The sequence below is a fragment of the Sander vitreus genome, chromosome 5, assembly GCF_031162955.1.
Source record: "Sander vitreus isolate 19-12246 chromosome 5, sanVit1, whole genome shotgun sequence".
Taxonomy (NCBI): domain Eukaryota; kingdom Metazoa; phylum Chordata; class Actinopteri; order Perciformes; family Percidae; genus Sander; species Sander vitreus.
The window spans coordinates 15,690,932-15,708,671 of NC_135859.1; the positions used below are offsets into that span (position 1 = coordinate 15,690,932).

Genomic DNA, 17,740 nt, shown 5'->3' on the forward strand with positions numbered 1-17,740 from the left:
ACAAACGAAAGTTAGGACCCAGTCTCACTGCTGCAGACTTGGCACTGTTTTTGTACCTTATCTCAACACCAGAGTTATTAAATACATTTCATTCTACAAACGATTCTTTTTCTAACCCAGAAAAACAAAACAGGGTGACAATAGTGTTGGTAAATCACTGCAATTGAAAAGACGCAAACAAGTAAGTTATTACAACAAAATTGACAACAGATCCAAATGTGCTATTTATTTCCCTTTACCGCACCTATTAAATAGCCAGCCAAGAGAAGTCTCAGCGGGGGTCTCTCCCTCACGTAACCGATGACTTCGACAATATCTGATGTAAAGTATGCATCATCTCCTTTCAAACTAATTACTCTCATTTTTTTCCATGTCTAAGGCCAACACCAAACAAAGAGCTCACATATCCTCCGAACATTTAAACAATCAATCACACAATAAGCATGGTGGGCAAGGGTGAAATCTTCTGTAATTATCACTGGAAAAACAAGTCAGCCAATAGCACGCCTTGCTGAAGATAGCGAAAAAAATCTACATCCTTTAAAGCACAAAATAGAAAGAAAACAGCTCATATACAGTAATTTTAATCAGCCTGCAGTTGACTGTTATAGGCACATTTAGTGAAATGGTATTAATGTTTATTTTGCTTGGGGAAAAAAAGAGCGTGGCCATGGTTTGAATCTCATATTTGTATTTCAATAATATGATGACAGGTGTTACCAACCATCTACAGAGAATGAGCAACAGTAACAGAAATGACAAAGATAATTTACGGCAATGTATCAAAGGACACTTAACATTTTGACAATTGTACAAAGACACCAGCAGTCATGAAGGCATACTGCACGCACGCACACACGCGATGCTGTGCTTTAAAGTGAATGTAACCATAAAGAGATTTTCTGGAAGTTGCAAGAGCCCAGATGAGGATGTTAGGGAACAGGACAGTAGAAACATGGCAACTCATTTCACTGTCCAATTAAAAATAAAGACAAAAAAAAATCAACGAATGAGACATTCCCAAATGGGACAGACACTTGAGTTTAAGGTGACTCTTAAATAGGCACAGCAAATGACAACACAGCAGAAAGAAAGAAAAAAAAAAAAAATGTATATATATATATATATATATAGTTGTGGAAATCTATGGCAACAACAGCGAGTGGATTGTTAATGACACAGAATATCTTGCATAACAAATAATTAAAAAACACTTGTTTCTGATAGTCCTTTGGAAAACTCTCTCACACAAACACATTAGTCCCACCTGTTTTGCATGAATAAGTTAATAGTGTGTATAAATCACCCCAGTGTAGCTGGCAAAGAGTGTTTAAAAGCTGAAAATAAAAAAAGTAAAAGATATTTACAACTATACAATGCAGAGGAGGTAAGAGCAAAGAAAAATAAGTGATTGGATATTTATATAGTCATGACTGCATACATTCTGTACATTACACTATTTTAAATGTCATTAGAATTTACAGAACATATTTACAGTGGATATGAGGAAGGATGTGTGCATGGGGAACTTTCATTTCCTTCAGCTTTCCATTTTTTATCCCAACTTTTTAGGTCTTTCTCATCAAACACCACTTCATAGCATTCCATCCATAACCACATACATGCACTCAACCTCTTTAAAAACCTCACACATGCACTTTCCCTTTTTCTTTCAGACCAACATCTTTGAAATCTATCATCATTATTTTTCTCTTTAATAATTATGTAGTCATACTCCCCTTATTATTATTATTATAAGTTATTTTTCATTCAAACTATAGTTCAGCTGGATGACATGTTTTTGATTTTAGGACGTCAGATTCAGAACTGCACATTCCGGTTCCTCCTCCACTCATAAAGCTGGACCAGTGTTGACAGGTCAGGGCTTAGGCAGGAGTAGAGCTCTTCTCACTGGCCAGACTGTGTTTGGGCTCTGGTCTGTGGGGTTTGTGCTGAGGGCTGCTGCGAAGGTTGTCATCCATCTACAGTATAGGGTGTCCAGTTTAGTTAGAGCACACATGCACACGCAGAAAACAATATGACAATGATTCTATACACTATATATACTTCTAGTACAGTTGAAACTGTACCTGCCAAATGCAACCATGAACCCAAGCAAAGAGACGATAAAAGGAAAGCAGAAGCACCTTCTCGATCATGTTGGACTCTTTGTTTACAAGCTGAGTTAGTTTCTGGAGGTTGGCATCCATTATTTCCTGAACAGGCGGGGCAAGACCTGGAGAGAAATGACGTAAGTGGACAATGGCAGAAAATAGCAGTTAGTGGAAGAGGAATAGTGTTAGGTAAAAAAAAATAGAGCAGATACAAAGAGCAAGCATGCAGTGAAACAAAGATGTTGTTAGTTGTTTTGTGTGTTTGTAATGTGAAACTTCTGCTGCATCTTTGGATGTGAATTTTGCCAAGCTGAGGGCCCAGGAGTGTGAGTATTTTCAGTGTTTGCAGCGGTCTTACAAGGGTGGTCTGAGCTGAAGTAGACTGCGAGGATGTTGTCACAGAAGCTTGTGAGGTTATCCAGCTGTCTGAGGTGACTCTGCAGAGGGCTACTGGGGAGACTGGCTTTGTAAAGGGGAGCCACAAAACCAAACACAAAGGCGTCCAGACTGGTCGGCCTACAAACAAAGACAAGACAAAAGAGCTTCTAGGGATGGGTGTAGCAAACTACCATCTGCTATAAACACTATGATGCTTTCATCGGATAGCTGTCCTCAGTTTGTCTGTGTATACTGTACAGTATTGATACAGTATACATAGACAAGATACAGTGTATCTGTCCCTATCAAATGAATCATAAAGACATTTTACTATGACTATATTATATATTATGACTATGACATTTTAAAAGCAATATAGGGCTAAGAGACATCAACAGCAGTATTACTCATATTGTATGTGTTTTATAAATCCTTGAACTACAATTAATATTTTTTTCTAAATGTACACTGGAAAGCATTTTCTAAGTTTGATTCCCATTCCCTTTAATGTGATGAACATCAACAGGAAATGTGATTTTCCATACTACAGAATACTACTGTAGCTTATTGTGTAGGGCTGCAACTAACAATTATTTTCATCATAGATTAATCCAGTTTCTCAAAGTCAAGGGTAATGTCTTTAAAATGTCTTGTTTTGTCAGTCCAAAACCCAAAGATAGATATTCAGTTTAATATGATATAAAACAGAGAAAAGCAGAAAATCTCTGAGTGGCTGAAAACTACATTGTCTGCCATTTCTACATGAAAAATGACATTACAGTACATGTCATTTAGCAGACGCTTTTATCCAAAGCTACTTCCAATTAATTATCAAAATATTTGGCGATTATTTTTCTCTTAGTCTACTAATCGTGCTAGCTCTATTTTTGTGATTAATTGTATTTAAATGGCCAACTGAATATAGAATAAGAAAAACTAACGCTGGCACAGACTCCTAACCACAAATCTTATAAAATAAGACAATATTTCCATGCCAATTTTTCAGGCTTTTCCATCTTTTTTGTTTTCCAATAGCTTTGCACCTGCATGTGATATACATATGATATGAGCCTTCAAAAAGACATCAGAGAACTTACGAGTTGCCAAAAAAGTAGTTTACAGTTGCCAGTCTGTAGGAGAGGAGATTCAGGCACTCTTTAGCATCACTGTAGATCTGAGGCAGACAGTCAAAGAGATTTACAGTTAAAAAGAGAACTTGTGACTGATGAATCAGACAAGTCAATATTTACCTTTCCCTCCACCTCAGTGATTCGGTGTAGCGGCGCCTCTCCTTTGGTTAGAAGGATACGGGAGAGGGCAGTGTTGGCATGGCGACTAGGGACGAGAAAGTTAAGAGGGAATGGCGAGCGTGAGGCAAACCACGGCCGTGTCAGATTGGCGTAGTTTTCTGCATCCACCCAGAAAGTGTGCAACTGTGGGACAAAAGGCATCACTCTAAATATTAACAGATGAGTCCTTGTCAGGGAACAAGCAGAGGAGATTTGGTGTTACCAGAGCTGGAAGTAGTTTCTCTTCAAGCAGAGCGATGTATGCCATGGTGTCTGCTCCTTGTCTGGCTGTCAGTTCATAGTCTGCATTAAACCTCTGAAAAAAAAAAGAAAAAAAAAAAAATCACACAAATATTACAGTAGATCTGACCAATCTGTTTAATGGGGTCATAATGACCAGGTGATGGACCATGAGCAGCTGCTGTGTTTATTCTTACCCGTTTCCTCAGGAAGTTGAGAATCTGTGCTGGTTCCTGAACTGCAGAGTCTCCACACAACAACTCTGGGACTGTGGCTGCAGGTTGAATGACAGGAAGAAGATATTACAATTCAAGACAAAGCTAACATCTGGTGTTGCATCTGCATTCATATGTTATTAACGTCTTGTAATTAACAATGTATGTGTACCTTTACATGAATTCCCTCGATTTTTGGAACTCAATCGGATGCATAAAACCCATGCTTTAAATCTGTTTTTCAACCTGTTCTGGCAAATTTTGGGGTCCACAAGATTTTCATGACTGTGGCAATTTTTGTGTTAGTGGTCATGTGATTTTAAGTGTGCATACTATTGTAGTGTAGTGTTATTTTCAAGAGCATGAAGAAAGCTTGGAATGGATCATACATATTACATGGACATATTTTCCAAACTTAAATGTACTGTTAAATGTACCTATCAGTCATAGAATTCTCTGTCGACCACATGTGTAGGCTATATCAAGCAATCCCCATGGGGTGTCTGGACCACGTTATGTAATTCTGGTTTATAGGAAGCTGCAACCCACCTGTTAGAGTTTTCCATGTCCAGTCTATAGGAGAAACCGTGACTTTTGCACCAGAAAACTTGGCATATGCCTGAAAGAAAAGAGACATAGTGCATTTATGATTTCAAAGTCGGTCATGAATGTTATGCTGGATATCATTTTTAGTTGAATACTTCCTAAGCTGTACAGCCCCAATACAGGACTGTAATGTTTTATTCAAGGCCAAGTTTTGTATGATATCAATCTTCTAATGCTGCTGAAAACTTGCTGCAATCAAAATACCCTCAGTAGAAATTTGGCACAGACTATAAATGCAGATTTAGCACAAGGAAAACATTTACAGAAAGAGGAAAAACAAAGTAAGCAAAACCATAAAAAAAATTAAAAACAAAACAAAAAAACACACCAAAATGAAGACAAAAACATGTAGGCCTATAACTAAATCAAGTAGGCTGCAACTAACAAAATGTCAAATAATAGTAAAAACTGGCTATCACAAATTTCTGGATTCCAAGGGGACTTCAAATGTCTTATTTTGTCCGACTAACAGTCAAACACCAAACAGATGTTCAGTTTACAGTGGTACAAAACAGAGAAAAGCAGCGAATCATCACACTAGAGGTGCTAGGACCTGTGGCATGAAAAAAATAACTGAAACAATTGGTTATTTTCTGTCAATAGACTAATTGCATAATAATTTCAGCTCTAAAATCAATGCTACCTTATTTGCTGCCTGATTGTTCATATTGTATTTTGTCTTATTCCTATTTTCTAAAATGTAGTAATGTCAAACAAAGAATTCCTGTTTTCGGGGGTAACGTTACAAGAAATAAGTCCTTACAAACTTTGACATTGCACTTTCTTAATATATTAGTCTATAACGTTAAATCAAGAAACCCAAAACGCATTGCACAACTTAATGCTTTAAAAGGGAGGCATGCATGTCAGAAAACTAGTCATAATGTCACCTTGTGACAAGTGCGGTAACTGCACGGATTCACTGACAGACTAAATGAAAACAACTCTGTTACTTTTCTGACACGGGTATTACTACATCGGCCACAGTCGATAGTTAGCGAGAGAGAGGAATAAAACCGATTCTATTGAAATGGAAGCCTAAACAAGCTGACCTTGAAGGTCCACATTTTTGTTACCAATGAAAGTGACTTTTGACAGCCAGACATACACGAAGGACAGACCATGCAGTCCGCCCAGTTATGTTGCAGCTGGGCAAACATAACGTTAAAACTCAACTGGAAATATTATGTTCTCTCCTGCACATCGAGCTGAACATGAACAGCTAACGTTAGCTTAACAAGCAATCTGCAGTAGGCAAGTTAGCATGAAAGCTAATCAGAGACACACAGAGAAGACTCAAAGAATACCGGAGAAGAAACATTTCGTCTTCAAAGTACGGCTGGATATAATGACAGTATTTCTTTCTTTTACAAGCCAACGATAACATTACCAGAACTATCAGAGACTCGGTGTGGACAGAAGGCAAACCCCAGTCTCCTCCCCAGCATCTCAGCTCCATGGCAGCCGCCATGTTTTGATCATTGCAAGGAGCTGGTGACGTCACGAGGTACCTGTCATATCCTGGTCATATCAGAGCCTGCAGAGGTGAAGAAATGAAGTAGGCTACTAAGATTTGTTTTGACATGAAAGAATAATAATGTGACTTGTGGTTTTTTTTTATTCAGAATTCCGTTCTTTGGCTTATGTCATTCAACTATAATGGTTCATTCCCAGTAAAAACGAATTAACTCTGTGTCAGTTTGTGAGGATGCTACGATCATAACATTGCTAAGTAATGGGGAGGTAGGCTACTTATGAAGGAATTAAGCCATTCTAGCAGCAACTCATGATGCATGATGCATCTTTATGAGAGGAGGGCACAAAAATAGTAAACATAATGAGAAAGAATGTATTAACATAAAGCAACATGGACAAGAAAATGGACCTTGTGGTGAGACTGTTTTGCCAACCAAAGTCAAGAATAAACCCAATCTCAAATGTATTAGTTATTTTATGGGGAAATGTAGCCCCTGATTCAGAATGTATTCATAAAATGGCCAGTGTGCAGATACAGCTACAAAATAGAAATGGACCCTTACACACTGGTTAATTAATAGTTAGTTCATAGATTACAGTTAGTTAATAGTTAGTAAACTGTTGGTAAATAGTTAACTTTTAGTTAGTTAGTTAACAGTTACTGAGTTAGTTAATATTTAGTTAGTAATAATAAGTTAGGAATTATAAAAAATTAGACTTTATAGAAATTAACTTTTCACATGTTAAGGTCAAGGTGAATTTAAATATGCACACGTCATTTTAAAATGTGAAACTTGGTTTCATATGTGAAATCACAACATTACAAATGTGAAATGTAAAATATTGCATTTCACATGTGATTTTTAGTAAGGGTTGAAAGGAACAGTGACACACGGTCAGACTTACTTTATATCAGGAATGGAAGTGACCTTTTCATTTTTTTGATTTTCATAGTAAAAAAGTAAAATAGTAATTTTCCATTTTGTGACCATTTACTTATTTCCAGCAACAATAACATGACATCTGTCCACAGGCTGTTAGTCAGACTGTCGAAGGCTGCCAGGTGTTTGGTCGGCGACCAGACAGCCAGACACAAACGGATCCCCGGTGATAATGCTCCGAGGGATGGTAAATGTCTTTCTTTGGCCCAGACCAGCAACTGAGATGTTGAAATGTGCTTGAGGTAAAGCTTTAAGACGAGTACCAGACATCGATCATGAAATGTTTCCAGGGTCCCAAGTCTAGCCCTCTTTGTCCTTCCTTTCCCACATTCTCCAACAGATGGAATTTAGAAAAGGTTGGCAGAGGTATGTAGAACAAGTTAGATTAAAATTAAACACATCTGGCATACGGTTATACAATTTTAACTGGCTTACTGGTGATGAGCTAGGGGATCAAATCCACATCTAAGACACAGGTTTATGATGTTTGTGGGAAAAAAAATGGCCAGCTGGAATCAAGAAGCAAGACTTTTTTTATAGAGTTGGCTGACTGTGTACAGGCTGATGAGTATGATGATGAATATTTTTTATGCTGTTATATTACAAATCCCTAAAAGACAGTAGACATAAAGACTCAAGGAATTAAAGCTTTATCTTGACTCTAAATAAAATAGGGTCTCTCACATTTAGCTCAAACAGTATAAGTAATGTAGTAGTCTTTTTTGGAATAAAATGCTATGTATAATGATTAATTTATTGTTTTAAATGTTTCTAGCATGCACTAATACCATGTCTTTTACACACAGGTTCAACATACAATTTATTATTTGATGGGACTATAGTAGCAAGGGGACACTCCCTCAAACTATTAAAATAGTCCCTACACTGTGCCACTTTCGCAACAGTAGAGTGCAAGGACACGCCCCTTTGCTTTAAAAGCTGTGCCTGTGTCCACAAAACCATCTCACCTCTACTGAGATTTTGCTTAAACATCTGGATTTTTTTCCATCATTCTGTGTTAAAATTGGTGATTGATCTGTGATACTCTAATTGTTCCATAAGCGTAGTTTTTTATTTTTTTCAGGAAAATAACTTCTGCTGAGGTGTGTCCCATACTGAAACACTGGATGATGGGTGTGTGGGCCAGAGCAGCGGCTCTGTCTCTGGTGCTGCAACAGCTGGTGCTCACTATCACAGCTCAAGGCATTAGTAAGTACTCTTCACTGTCTACGTCCTTCTGGAAAACATCATATTTGTGTCTGTAGTTCAGCACATTTTCTGGGTTATGTATTCCTAATTATCTGTTGTTTGGTCTTACAACTTCTGCATCTGCAGCAAGCCTGCAAATAACAACAGGAATTATGCTCATTTGTTTGGCTTTTTTGTAGTTAGCAGAATTTCACGTCCGGGATCAGTTTTAGATGGTAAAGCAACACTAACTGCCATCTGAGAAAGTGTATGTGCAAAATTTTGATTTGCCTAGAATCTACAAGCACATGTTTCCATATAATACCCTGTCACTTCGTATTATTCTTGAATTCAGCGCAAATAGCTGTGTGTTTTTGTGTATATGTGTGTGTGTGTGTGTGTGTGTGTGTGTGTGTGTGTGTGTGTGTGTGTGTGTGTGTGTGTGTGTGTGTGTGTGTGTGTGTCCGTGCATTTGAGTGTGAGGCAGTGGGTTTGTTCCAGTGGAAAGAGTTTACTGCTGCTGCTTTCTGGAACTCTAGTCTAACACTCAATAAAAAACAGCTGGATACAAACATGAACGTGCATTTACTTAAACATATACGCATGTGTGTGCACACACACACACACACACACACACACACACACACACACACACACACACACACACACACACACACACACACACACACACACACACACACACACACATGTACACTGTCACACATAATAAAGTACCATAGTGCATTGACTCAGCAGTAGCAATCCGCAGTTCACTGCGAGCCATAGCCATCAAGACACACTCAGAAAACTTTCCATTGATAGTGACTAAAAAAGTAAGTCAGCACCTCCTACAGTGTACCAGATTGAGTGCTTTCAGTTTGTACGCTGAATATTCCTTAAGCTCCTTGCACACTATCGTGCAATTGATTATGTTTCCCTCACTGTCTGTGTTAAACTGTGGCTTTTCTCTGAACCTTTTTGTCACAATGATGGTACAATGTATCTACAGCAGTATAATGCAGGTTTTTAACAATCCTCTCCTGTGTTAGTCTATGACCTGCTGGTATCTCCAGACTGCCTGCCAGACTTGCTCCAAGGAAGCCTGAAGAACAAAGGGCGAGATGAGGCTTTCCTCCTCTCTTCCTTCAGGCTCCACAGCAAGGCCCCCACCTCTCTGTACAGTGTCATCAACCCCAAAGACAACACCAAGTACCTGGAGCTCAGCGTGCAGGCCAAACTAAGCAAGGGTGAATTATTCCACTAACACATATAACGGTGTCTGTGACAACTACTTAAACAGACTACATTATCAGAGTTTTAACTTGTGTTCTCTTGCTGCCTATCTCTTCCTTTCTGTCCACTCTCTGTTTTCTTCTCTGTCTTTTAATCTCGCTTCTCTCTTTCTCTAGTGACCATTCGTTTCCAGAAGACAGATGGCAGATTAGGCACAACCAGTTTCAACCACGCTTCCCTGGCAGATGGCCAAGATCATCATGTGATGCTACATGCCAGAGGTCTACAGGGTGGTCCACCTCGCCTCAACGTCTATGTAGACTGCAGACTGGCACACACTTTGGATGATCTGCCGGCTGCGTTTGGTTCACTCCCTCCTGGTCCCAACAAGGTGGCACTCAGGACCCTGCAGTCGAGTGGACAGGTGAATAAGAGGTTTACAGTTGAGAGTAATTACACATTTGATTGCAGAGATATGCTGCATAGAAACAAAAGTAGTAAAGTCCTACAGTGTAAATATGAATATTGTTTGAATAGTGCAACAACTTAAAGGACATATGCCACATGCATTTCAGGATGAACTGACAGACTTGAAACTGGTGATAGAGGACTCCATAGATAATGTGGCGACTCTGCAGGACTGCAGCATGGATCAGCGTGAATCTCTGCAGCTGCTGAGTGAGAACAGATTGCAACTTACTGTCTGACATCACCTGGCAAACACATGCAGTCTTTTAAACCGGTATATGTTTGATGTGTATCTAATTCTCAAATTCTTATTTGCAAAATTACCTCAGGTATCCAGGGAGGCAGCACGGCACACGACCAGGCCACCATGCAGGAGCTGAAGAGCATGTTATCTGAGATGAAGCAACTGCTCAACCAGCAGGTAACGCAGTTCATGTCATCCCAGGCTTGTGTGTCTTGGGCGAGTAACTCCTGATGGAATGGGAAAACACCAAATTTTAAAATGGTTCAAGATGATTTGGATAATAAATAAAAGTACCATAGTATTTCAACATAAAGTTCTAGTCCAATCATTTGATAATGTTGTTTACCAACTTTGTGGTTGCTTTTAAAAACCAGGTTGATGCTGAGATGAAATTAAATGGATAAAAGAAATAATATTTGGAATTTCCTTTTTTCTTTGGGATAAGATTAGTTTTGCAATACAATCAGCAATTTGTTATATAAAGTGAGAATCCAGACTGTGAGGACTTGCTGGAGCTCTTTTGTTTTTTAAGACTTTATGTAACTTCAGCAGAATCTACTTCAGCAGCAGATAGAAGTGGATGATTTTAGATGCTCATTGAAAGCAGAGGATTTGTTTGGAGATAAGGCATCAAACAGGGAGCCTGAGGCAATAAAATGCTCGTTATATAGTTTGGCATCTCAGACTTGTCAGACACACTGAGAGAATCCTTTAAATAAGGAAACAGATCCACCAGAGCTGTCCTGAGCAGACACACCTTTAATAGATTCATTTAATAGTCTCATCCAGGTTTTGGTATTGAAACATAATATTCTGATTTGTCTCCAGTGATATAATCTGTGAAGTAATAACACAATTACCCAATCAACACAGTTTGTCCTGACTAACAGTCTTTACTCTAGTCTTCACTCAAGTTTCTTTCTGTTTAAGATTAAGGAGACAACCTTTCTGAGGAATACCATTGCAGAGTGTCTTGCCTGTGGTAAGAAATACAAAAACTCGGATCATTTATACATTATTTAGAGTATTTAGACACTACTGACAAAGTGACATTTCAACCAGGTGCTTTTATATCTGTATATGTGTGCCCACAGGTCTCGGGGGCAATCCAACCAACACAGGTCCAGCTCCAAGCCCTGGGCAGCCTCAGCCTCTGACGAAGTGCCCACCTGGCACCTGTTTCAGGCAGAATATGTGCACCCGCTCAGAGTCAGGGGGTTTCCAGTGTGCCCCCTGTCCTGATGGATATACAGGAGACGGGGTGCACTGTGACGACGTAGATGAAGTACGGATTATGTGTTTCTTGGTGTGCATGCGTCTCTGAAAACCAGTAAAAGTAGCACTAATTATCATTTGACAATGTTGTTTTGTGTGTCTTAGTGCCAGTTCAACCCATGTTACCCTGGTGTCCGGTGTGTGAACACTGCTCCTGGTTTTCGCTGTGAGAAATGCCCTCTGGGATACAGGGGACCAGAGATAAATGGAGTGGGAGTGTCCTATGCAAAGTCCCACAAACAGGTACAACAAACAAAACTGCTACACTGTATATAAAACATTCTGTTTGAATTATATGTGCCTGTTGGCAGAATATAAATCTGTTTTCTTGATATACTGACTTTCTTCTGTTCTTCCCAGGTGTGTGACGATATAGATGAGTGTCTGGGCCCGCCTGAGAATGGAGGTTGCACTGCCAACTCACACTGCTACAACACTATAGTAAGGCCACTGAAAGTGCTGTATGGTTATTGTCACACTCTCTCATAGCAGAAGGCCCTGGTTGTTGACTCAGTATTGTCCTCACCAGGGCTCCTTCCGCTGCGGTGAGTGCAAAACTGGCTTCACAGGTGATCAGATGAGAGGCTGCCATGGTACCAGGCTTTGCCCCAACGGTCAACCCAACCCCTGCGACGCCAATGCCAATTGTGTTGTGGAGAGAGACGGCAGCATTAGCTGTGCGGTAAGAATTTAGAAGACACTGAAGTCATAATCAGCTACATGCATGCATACCCCTGGATCATGAATGTTAGTCACTAACTGTTGGGCTGTTTCTCGTTACATCATTCACATAAAATGTCATGACATGACTTTTTCTTCTTGTGTGCGTGTTAGTGTGGCGTTGGTTGGGCAGGTAATGGCTATGTGTGTGGAAAGGACACAGATATTGACGCATATCCTGACAATAAGCTCCAGTGCAGAGACACCAACTGTGAGCAGGTACTCATTTCTACACCTCCTAACCTCTCTTGGAATTAATTCATGCTAGTGTTATAAATTAATGTTGTGTGTTTTGCTGTGTTGTTTTCCAGGATAACTGTGTGTTTGTGCCAAACTCTGGCCAAGAGGATGCAGACAGGGACGGGATGGGTGACTCTTGTGATGATGATGCAGACAGTGATGGCATTATTAACATAGATGTAGGTAACTTTACTCCACAGGACCAACATACAATGAACTCTCACAAACTTTGGTGGGTGCTAACATTTTTATGAACAGGATTTTAACTCTCTCACATGAGCCTATGCACTATGCCGTAAACCTATTTTTTCTGTCTTAGGACAACTGCTGGCTCGTTCCTAATGTGGACCAAAGGAACAGCGATAAGGATCTCCATGGCGATGCCTGTGACAACTGCAGAACAGTTGATAACCCCTTACAGAGGGATACCGATCAGGACGGGCTGGGAGATGAATGTGATGATGATATGGATGGGGACGGTAAGCGTGTTTGTTATTATGTAACAGTCAAATAATTGTTATAGTCACATAGTTTTGTGATTGCTGGACATTATTGGGTGTAATTAGAGGGGCACTTTTGTAAATGGTCACATTGGCTGAAATGGTTGGATGGTCATTACTGTGGGAGGTGTAGTTACTGTACCATTACTGCTTTTATTGCATCAATTAGAGGTAATACATTTAAAAATACATTGTGAAACCAAGTGGCTGATAATCACATTAAACAACGACCGTGTCTGTGAGGGTTATCCAAACCACAGACTGTCTAGACAAGAATACAACCTTTGCAATCCTATTTGGTGGAAAGTGTGGAGATTGTTGTTGCATTCACTGGTCTGGCAGCAATTTATCTGTTCAAAACGGTCTCCTGGTCTTTTTTGTGTCTGTTTCCAATACACATCCTGTACCAGTTAGATCATTGGCTTTCAGGGAAATAAGTCAAGCCTTATTAAGCGTTATTAAAAAAAAACACTCCAAAACCCCAGTAAAAAACAGTGTTAAATGTTAAAATGTTCCAACCTGAATCGTGTTTTCTCACACACTTCACTTGATTGCCCTTTTAGAGCACCTTTCATTTGTTCCACACTTTTAACTTCTTGCCTTTGTGTGTGCTTGCATATTTACCTATGTATGCTTACTAATGCAAATTGCATGTTTAGGCTCTGTTTGGTGACCCTTGTTCATTCATTTTGTTAGAGCTTCAACCTCTCGATCATTTGGTTATGTCTTTAACTCCAAGGCTGGATTGCTAAGCGCTTGGTCATGTCTGTTCCGTCTCTAAAAGTATTTTTTCCACGGTAAGCCTCAGCCAGGCATTGAAGGCCACTGGAAACTATTTCACCTTCGTCTTCCACAAACACTGCCATCTGGTGATCCATTTGACAGACCTTGTCTGTAGGCTGTGTTCTGTCATGCATTTTTGATTTTCCTGTCAATGCTTTTACACATGACACAGAAATAAAAGTGCTGAGGTGTTTATGTTCGTTTGAAGGTTTGAAGAATATTCTTGACAACTGCCAGCGAGTCCCCAATGTAGACCAGAAAGACGGAGACAACGATGGGGTGGGAGATGCCTGTGACAGCTGTCCTGATATGGCCAACCCTAACCAGGTAACAAACCAAACAATAACCTGAAAAAGATTAATCTGCTGCCATAACTCTGACTAGGGCTGTGCAATTAATTAAATTATGATCGCGATTTCGATTTTGGCTCCAAATGATCACAAAAACAACATTATCGAGAAGAACGATTATTTTACACTTAACCCTTTGCAAGTACACTCTTATTTTGTCTTGTGTTCTGAAGGGGAATTCAAAAAGTGAAAAGTGAAAAACGGGAAAAGTAGTAAGGGAAATTTCACAGTTGAAGGTGTTTTCACTGTTGATTTGTTTGAACTGTTTCACTGTTTTTTAAGTTCAGTAAATGCAACATCTTTCCAAAAGTCAATGAGTAATCGTGTTAAATAATCGTGATTTCAATATTGACTAAAATAATTGTGATTTGTTTTTCTCCATAATCGAGCAGCCCTAACTCTGACCAACAGTGTTTGTTTTGTCTACCTTCAGTCTGACTCAGATGATGACCTTGTAGGAGATAGCTGTGATGACAACATCGACAGGTAGAGCCCACTTTTTATGACCTGTGGTATGAATGTGTATAAAGATGTGTAACGTTTTGTTTTACCTGCTCTACCTCCTCTTTGTCAGTGATGGCGATGGACACCAGAACACAAAAGACAACTGTCCCACAATCATCAACTCCTCTCAGTTGGACACTGACAAGGATGGAATGGTTTTAATCTCCTCCTTCATACTTTATTGTATTTATTTAATGCATCATATTTCATTAATTCTTCTCACGTATGCTGACATATAGATGGCTCTTTGTTTACACTACACCAAATGTGCTATTTTATCTTGATAGGGAGATGAATGTGATGATGACGACGATAACGACGGCATACTGGACGATGATGACAACTGCAGACTAGTTCCCAACCCAGACCAAAAGGACACAGATAGTTAGTATCACTTCACGTTTGTCCCTTGGTGCGTACATGCATGTGTACGGTATACAGTGAGTATTTGTTTCTGCTGTGTTGTCCCTGAGCTGTGTCCTTGTAATTCAGATAACAGAGTTGGAGACGCGTGCGAAGGGGATTTTGACAAAGACAACGTCATCGACATAATCGACCACTGTCCAGAGAATGCTGAGGTCACCCTGACCGACTTCAGAGCCTATCAGACCGTAGTGCTGGATCCAGAGGGGGACTCTCAGATTGACCCCAACTGGGTGGTCCTCAATCAGGTAAACAATAGCCAGAGTTCAAAACCTCTTATCTAGCTAACCTCTGTTACTGTATAACAGTAGTCTATATCGACAACGTTTCATTTCAGGGATTGTTCAAATGCCGCCGGAAATTCCGCTGGTTGTCCCTCAGTTCGTCCAGATGTCCGTAACCTTCTGCTTTCTTTGTGTTGGCATTTTAAACCCTGGTCGATTTATGAGGACTATGGTTAACTCCTCCTCAGATCTCTGCAGGGTAAATCCAGACAGCTGGCTAGACTAGCTGTCCAATCTGAGTTTTCTGTTGCACGACTAAAACAACCTTTGAACGTATACGTTCCACCAGAACAAGTTCCTTCCCGAGGCTATTTTGCAGCCGCACCAGGGCTCTGTCCGGTGCTTAGCGCCCCCCAAGACGATTGTGATTAGTTTAAAGAAATGCCAATAAACCAGAGCACATTTTTTTCCCATCCCGGAATGCTGTGTGGACTCACCAGACCCTCCTTCGCAGTACTGTGGAGGAAGGTGTGGCGATGCGAGACTAGTATTAGTTTCCTTTTCAAGTCTTTGTATAAAGCTCATACCTGTTCCGTACATATTCTATACAAAATGAGGATAGTACTGTACTGGATAGTAAAATTTGATCACCTGTTCATTTTATGCGAGATAAAATTAGCAATTTTTATGTTAGTATTTATCAACAACATATCTAATGAGTCCCATAATACTAGAAATAAAGTGAAGCTACTCTCTTTTGTCCTGACAGGGCATGGAGATAGTTCAGACAATGAACTCGGACCCTGGCCTTGCTGTAGGTAAGCACAGAGTACCTTCATACTGCCTAATCCCCATCCATTTTAACAATAGAATATTTTCCATCTTCTTCAATGTGTTTTTTGTCAGCCTTTTCCCTAATATGTTGTGTATTTCTTCTTAACTGTCCACATGGGTAGGCTACAAAGCGTTCAGTGGGGTTGACTTTGAGGGAACATTCCACGTGAACACGATGACAGATGATGACTATGCCGGCTTCATCTTCGGCTACCAGGACTCCTCCTCCTTCTACGTGGTGATGTGGAAACAGACAGAACAAACCTACTGGCAGGCTGCACCCTTCAGAGCCGTCGCTGAGCCGGGAATACAACTCAAGGTAAATGGCTGCATTGATATACACACACTCACACACCGATGACGGCGAGCTACCATGCAAGTTGCATCGCATGACCATCAGGAGCAATTTGGGGATAAATGTATTGCCCAAGGACAGGTCGGCAGAAGCCAGAGCTGGGGGAAGTGTATTTACTTTCATCATGTTATTTTCCCTCTCTTATGCTATCTGGCATCACTAGGTTGTGAAGTCAAAGACAGGTCCGGGTGAGTATCTGAGGAATTCCCTCTGGCACACAGGACACACCCCTGATCAGGTCCGTCTCCTGTGGAAGGACCCGAGGAACGTTGGCTGGAAGGACAAGGTGTCCTACCGCTGGTTCCTCCAGCACAGACCACAGGTTGGATACATCAGGTACAAACATCAGAACACACACCAACACTCAAGAGACACACTCATACTGTGTGAACTGACTAAACTTAGATCACCTTGTGTGTGAACCAGGGCTCGCTTCTTTGAGGGTCCAAAGCTGGTGGCAGACACAGAGGTGATCATTGACACCAGTATGAGAGGCGGGAGACTGGGCGTGTTCTGCTTCTCTCAGGAAAATATAATCTGGTCCAATCTGAAGTACCGTTGCAACGGTGAGTGTCTAAGTTAAAGGCAGTCCATTCAGCTACATAAACTTAAGTATGCCTATGAGTTTCTTTTTCTTTCTCTTCCCCACAGACACTATTCCTGCTGACTACGAGGATCTCCATACCCAGAACACAGAGTGAAGCCAGAGGAGGGAAGTGATCCATCAAGGAAATAACTTGAGCCCTGCTGAAAACATGTATGTAAGGAGTAGAGCTGCAGATGAGAAGAAAGAGGTAGAGGACATGAGTTAGAGAAAGAAAGATGAATGTGAGAGGGAACATGATGGACATGGGCATTATATACTTTAATTATGTGTAACTGAAGCCAGTACATTTTTGTATAAATCAGCAGGTTCTGTGTATGTTTATGCAATATCTCAAATGCAATAATCAGCATTTTAGGAATACTGTTAAATATGCAATAATGTTTTGTAATATGTTGCAAGTACAATAAAATTCTGAGCATTTCAGAAAATAAAAGCAGGTTCTATGTCGTTTTTTACATAAGATCAGCAAATAAAGACACCACATGGCATTCAATGGAGTTTTATTGAAAGAGTGTGAACTATGAACTGCATGG

The 17,740-nt window shown here is 40.2% G+C and overlaps 2 protein-coding genes across 4 annotated transcripts; one reads left to right on the forward strand and one right to left on the reverse strand.

The window, feature by feature from the left end:
* Positions 1 to 387: 387 nt before the first annotated feature.
* mtx3 (metaxin 3) lies at positions 388 to 6,332 on the reverse strand. 3 transcript variants are annotated; one of them, XM_078250575.1, is made up of 9 exons: positions 6,233 to 6,332; positions 4,786 to 4,855; positions 4,219 to 4,295; positions 4,005 to 4,097; positions 3,743 to 3,925; positions 3,590 to 3,666; positions 2,473 to 2,630; positions 2,148 to 2,236; positions 388 to 1,982 (listed from the first exon to the last, which is right to left on the reverse strand). In XM_078250575.1, the coding sequence occupies exons 1-9, from the start codon at positions 6,311 to 6,313 to the stop codon at positions 1,887 to 1,889; spliced, it is 924 nt and encodes a 307-aa protein (XP_078106701.1). In that variant the 5' UTR covers positions 6,314 to 6,332; the 3' UTR covers positions 388 to 1,886. The 3 variants fall into 3 exon arrangements, with proteins under 3 accessions (XP_078106701.1, XP_078106700.1, XP_078106702.1); XM_078250574.1 differs by having other exon boundaries at positions 2,091 to 2,236; XM_078250576.1 differs by lacking the exon at positions 2,148 to 2,236 and having other exon boundaries at positions 1,889 to 1,982.
* Positions 6,333 to 8,341: 2,009 nt separating this feature from the next.
* thbs4a (thrombospondin 4a) lies at positions 8,342 to 17,739 on the forward strand. The gene is made up of 23 exons (XM_078250578.1): positions 8,342 to 8,468; positions 9,497 to 9,694; positions 9,857 to 10,104; positions 10,256 to 10,358; positions 10,478 to 10,569; positions 11,323 to 11,374; positions 11,487 to 11,677; positions 11,773 to 11,910; positions 12,028 to 12,108; positions 12,197 to 12,349; positions 12,502 to 12,606; positions 12,699 to 12,806; positions 12,947 to 13,106; positions 14,119 to 14,237; positions 14,694 to 14,746; positions 14,835 to 14,919; positions 15,052 to 15,148; positions 15,257 to 15,435; positions 16,181 to 16,229; positions 16,368 to 16,564; positions 16,764 to 16,936; positions 17,027 to 17,166; positions 17,252 to 17,739. The coding sequence occupies exons 1-23, from the start codon at positions 8,387 to 8,389 to the stop codon at positions 17,299 to 17,301; spliced, it is 2,853 nt and encodes a 950-aa protein (XP_078106704.1). The 5' UTR covers positions 8,342 to 8,386; the 3' UTR covers positions 17,302 to 17,739.
* Position 17,740: the final 1 nt, after the last annotated feature.

Coding starts and splice junctions, on each gene's coding strand:
- thbs4a (XM_078250578.1), top strand. CDS start 8,387: ATGATGGGTGTGTGGGCCAGAGCAGCGGCTCTGTCTCTGGTGCTGCAA. Junction 10,359..10,477: donor TGAATCTCTGCAGCTGCTGA/GTGAGAACAGAT, acceptor AAATTACCTCAG/GTATCCAGGGAGGCAGCACG. Junction 14,920..15,051: donor ACACTGACAAGGATGGAATG/GTTTTAATCTCC, acceptor TTATCTTGATAG/GGAGATGAATGTGATGATGA.
- mtx3 (XM_078250574.1), bottom strand. CDS start 6,313: ATGGCGGCTGCCATGGAGCTGAGATGCTGGGGAGGAGACTGGGGTTTG. Junction 3,926..4,004: donor AGAAACTACTTCCAGCTCTG/GTAACACCAAAT, acceptor TTTGTCCCACAG/TTGCACACTTTCTGGGTGGA. Junction 3,667..3,742: donor TCACTGAGGTGGAGGGAAAG/GTAAATATTGAC, acceptor TGTCTGCCTCAG/ATCTACAGTGATGCTAAAGA.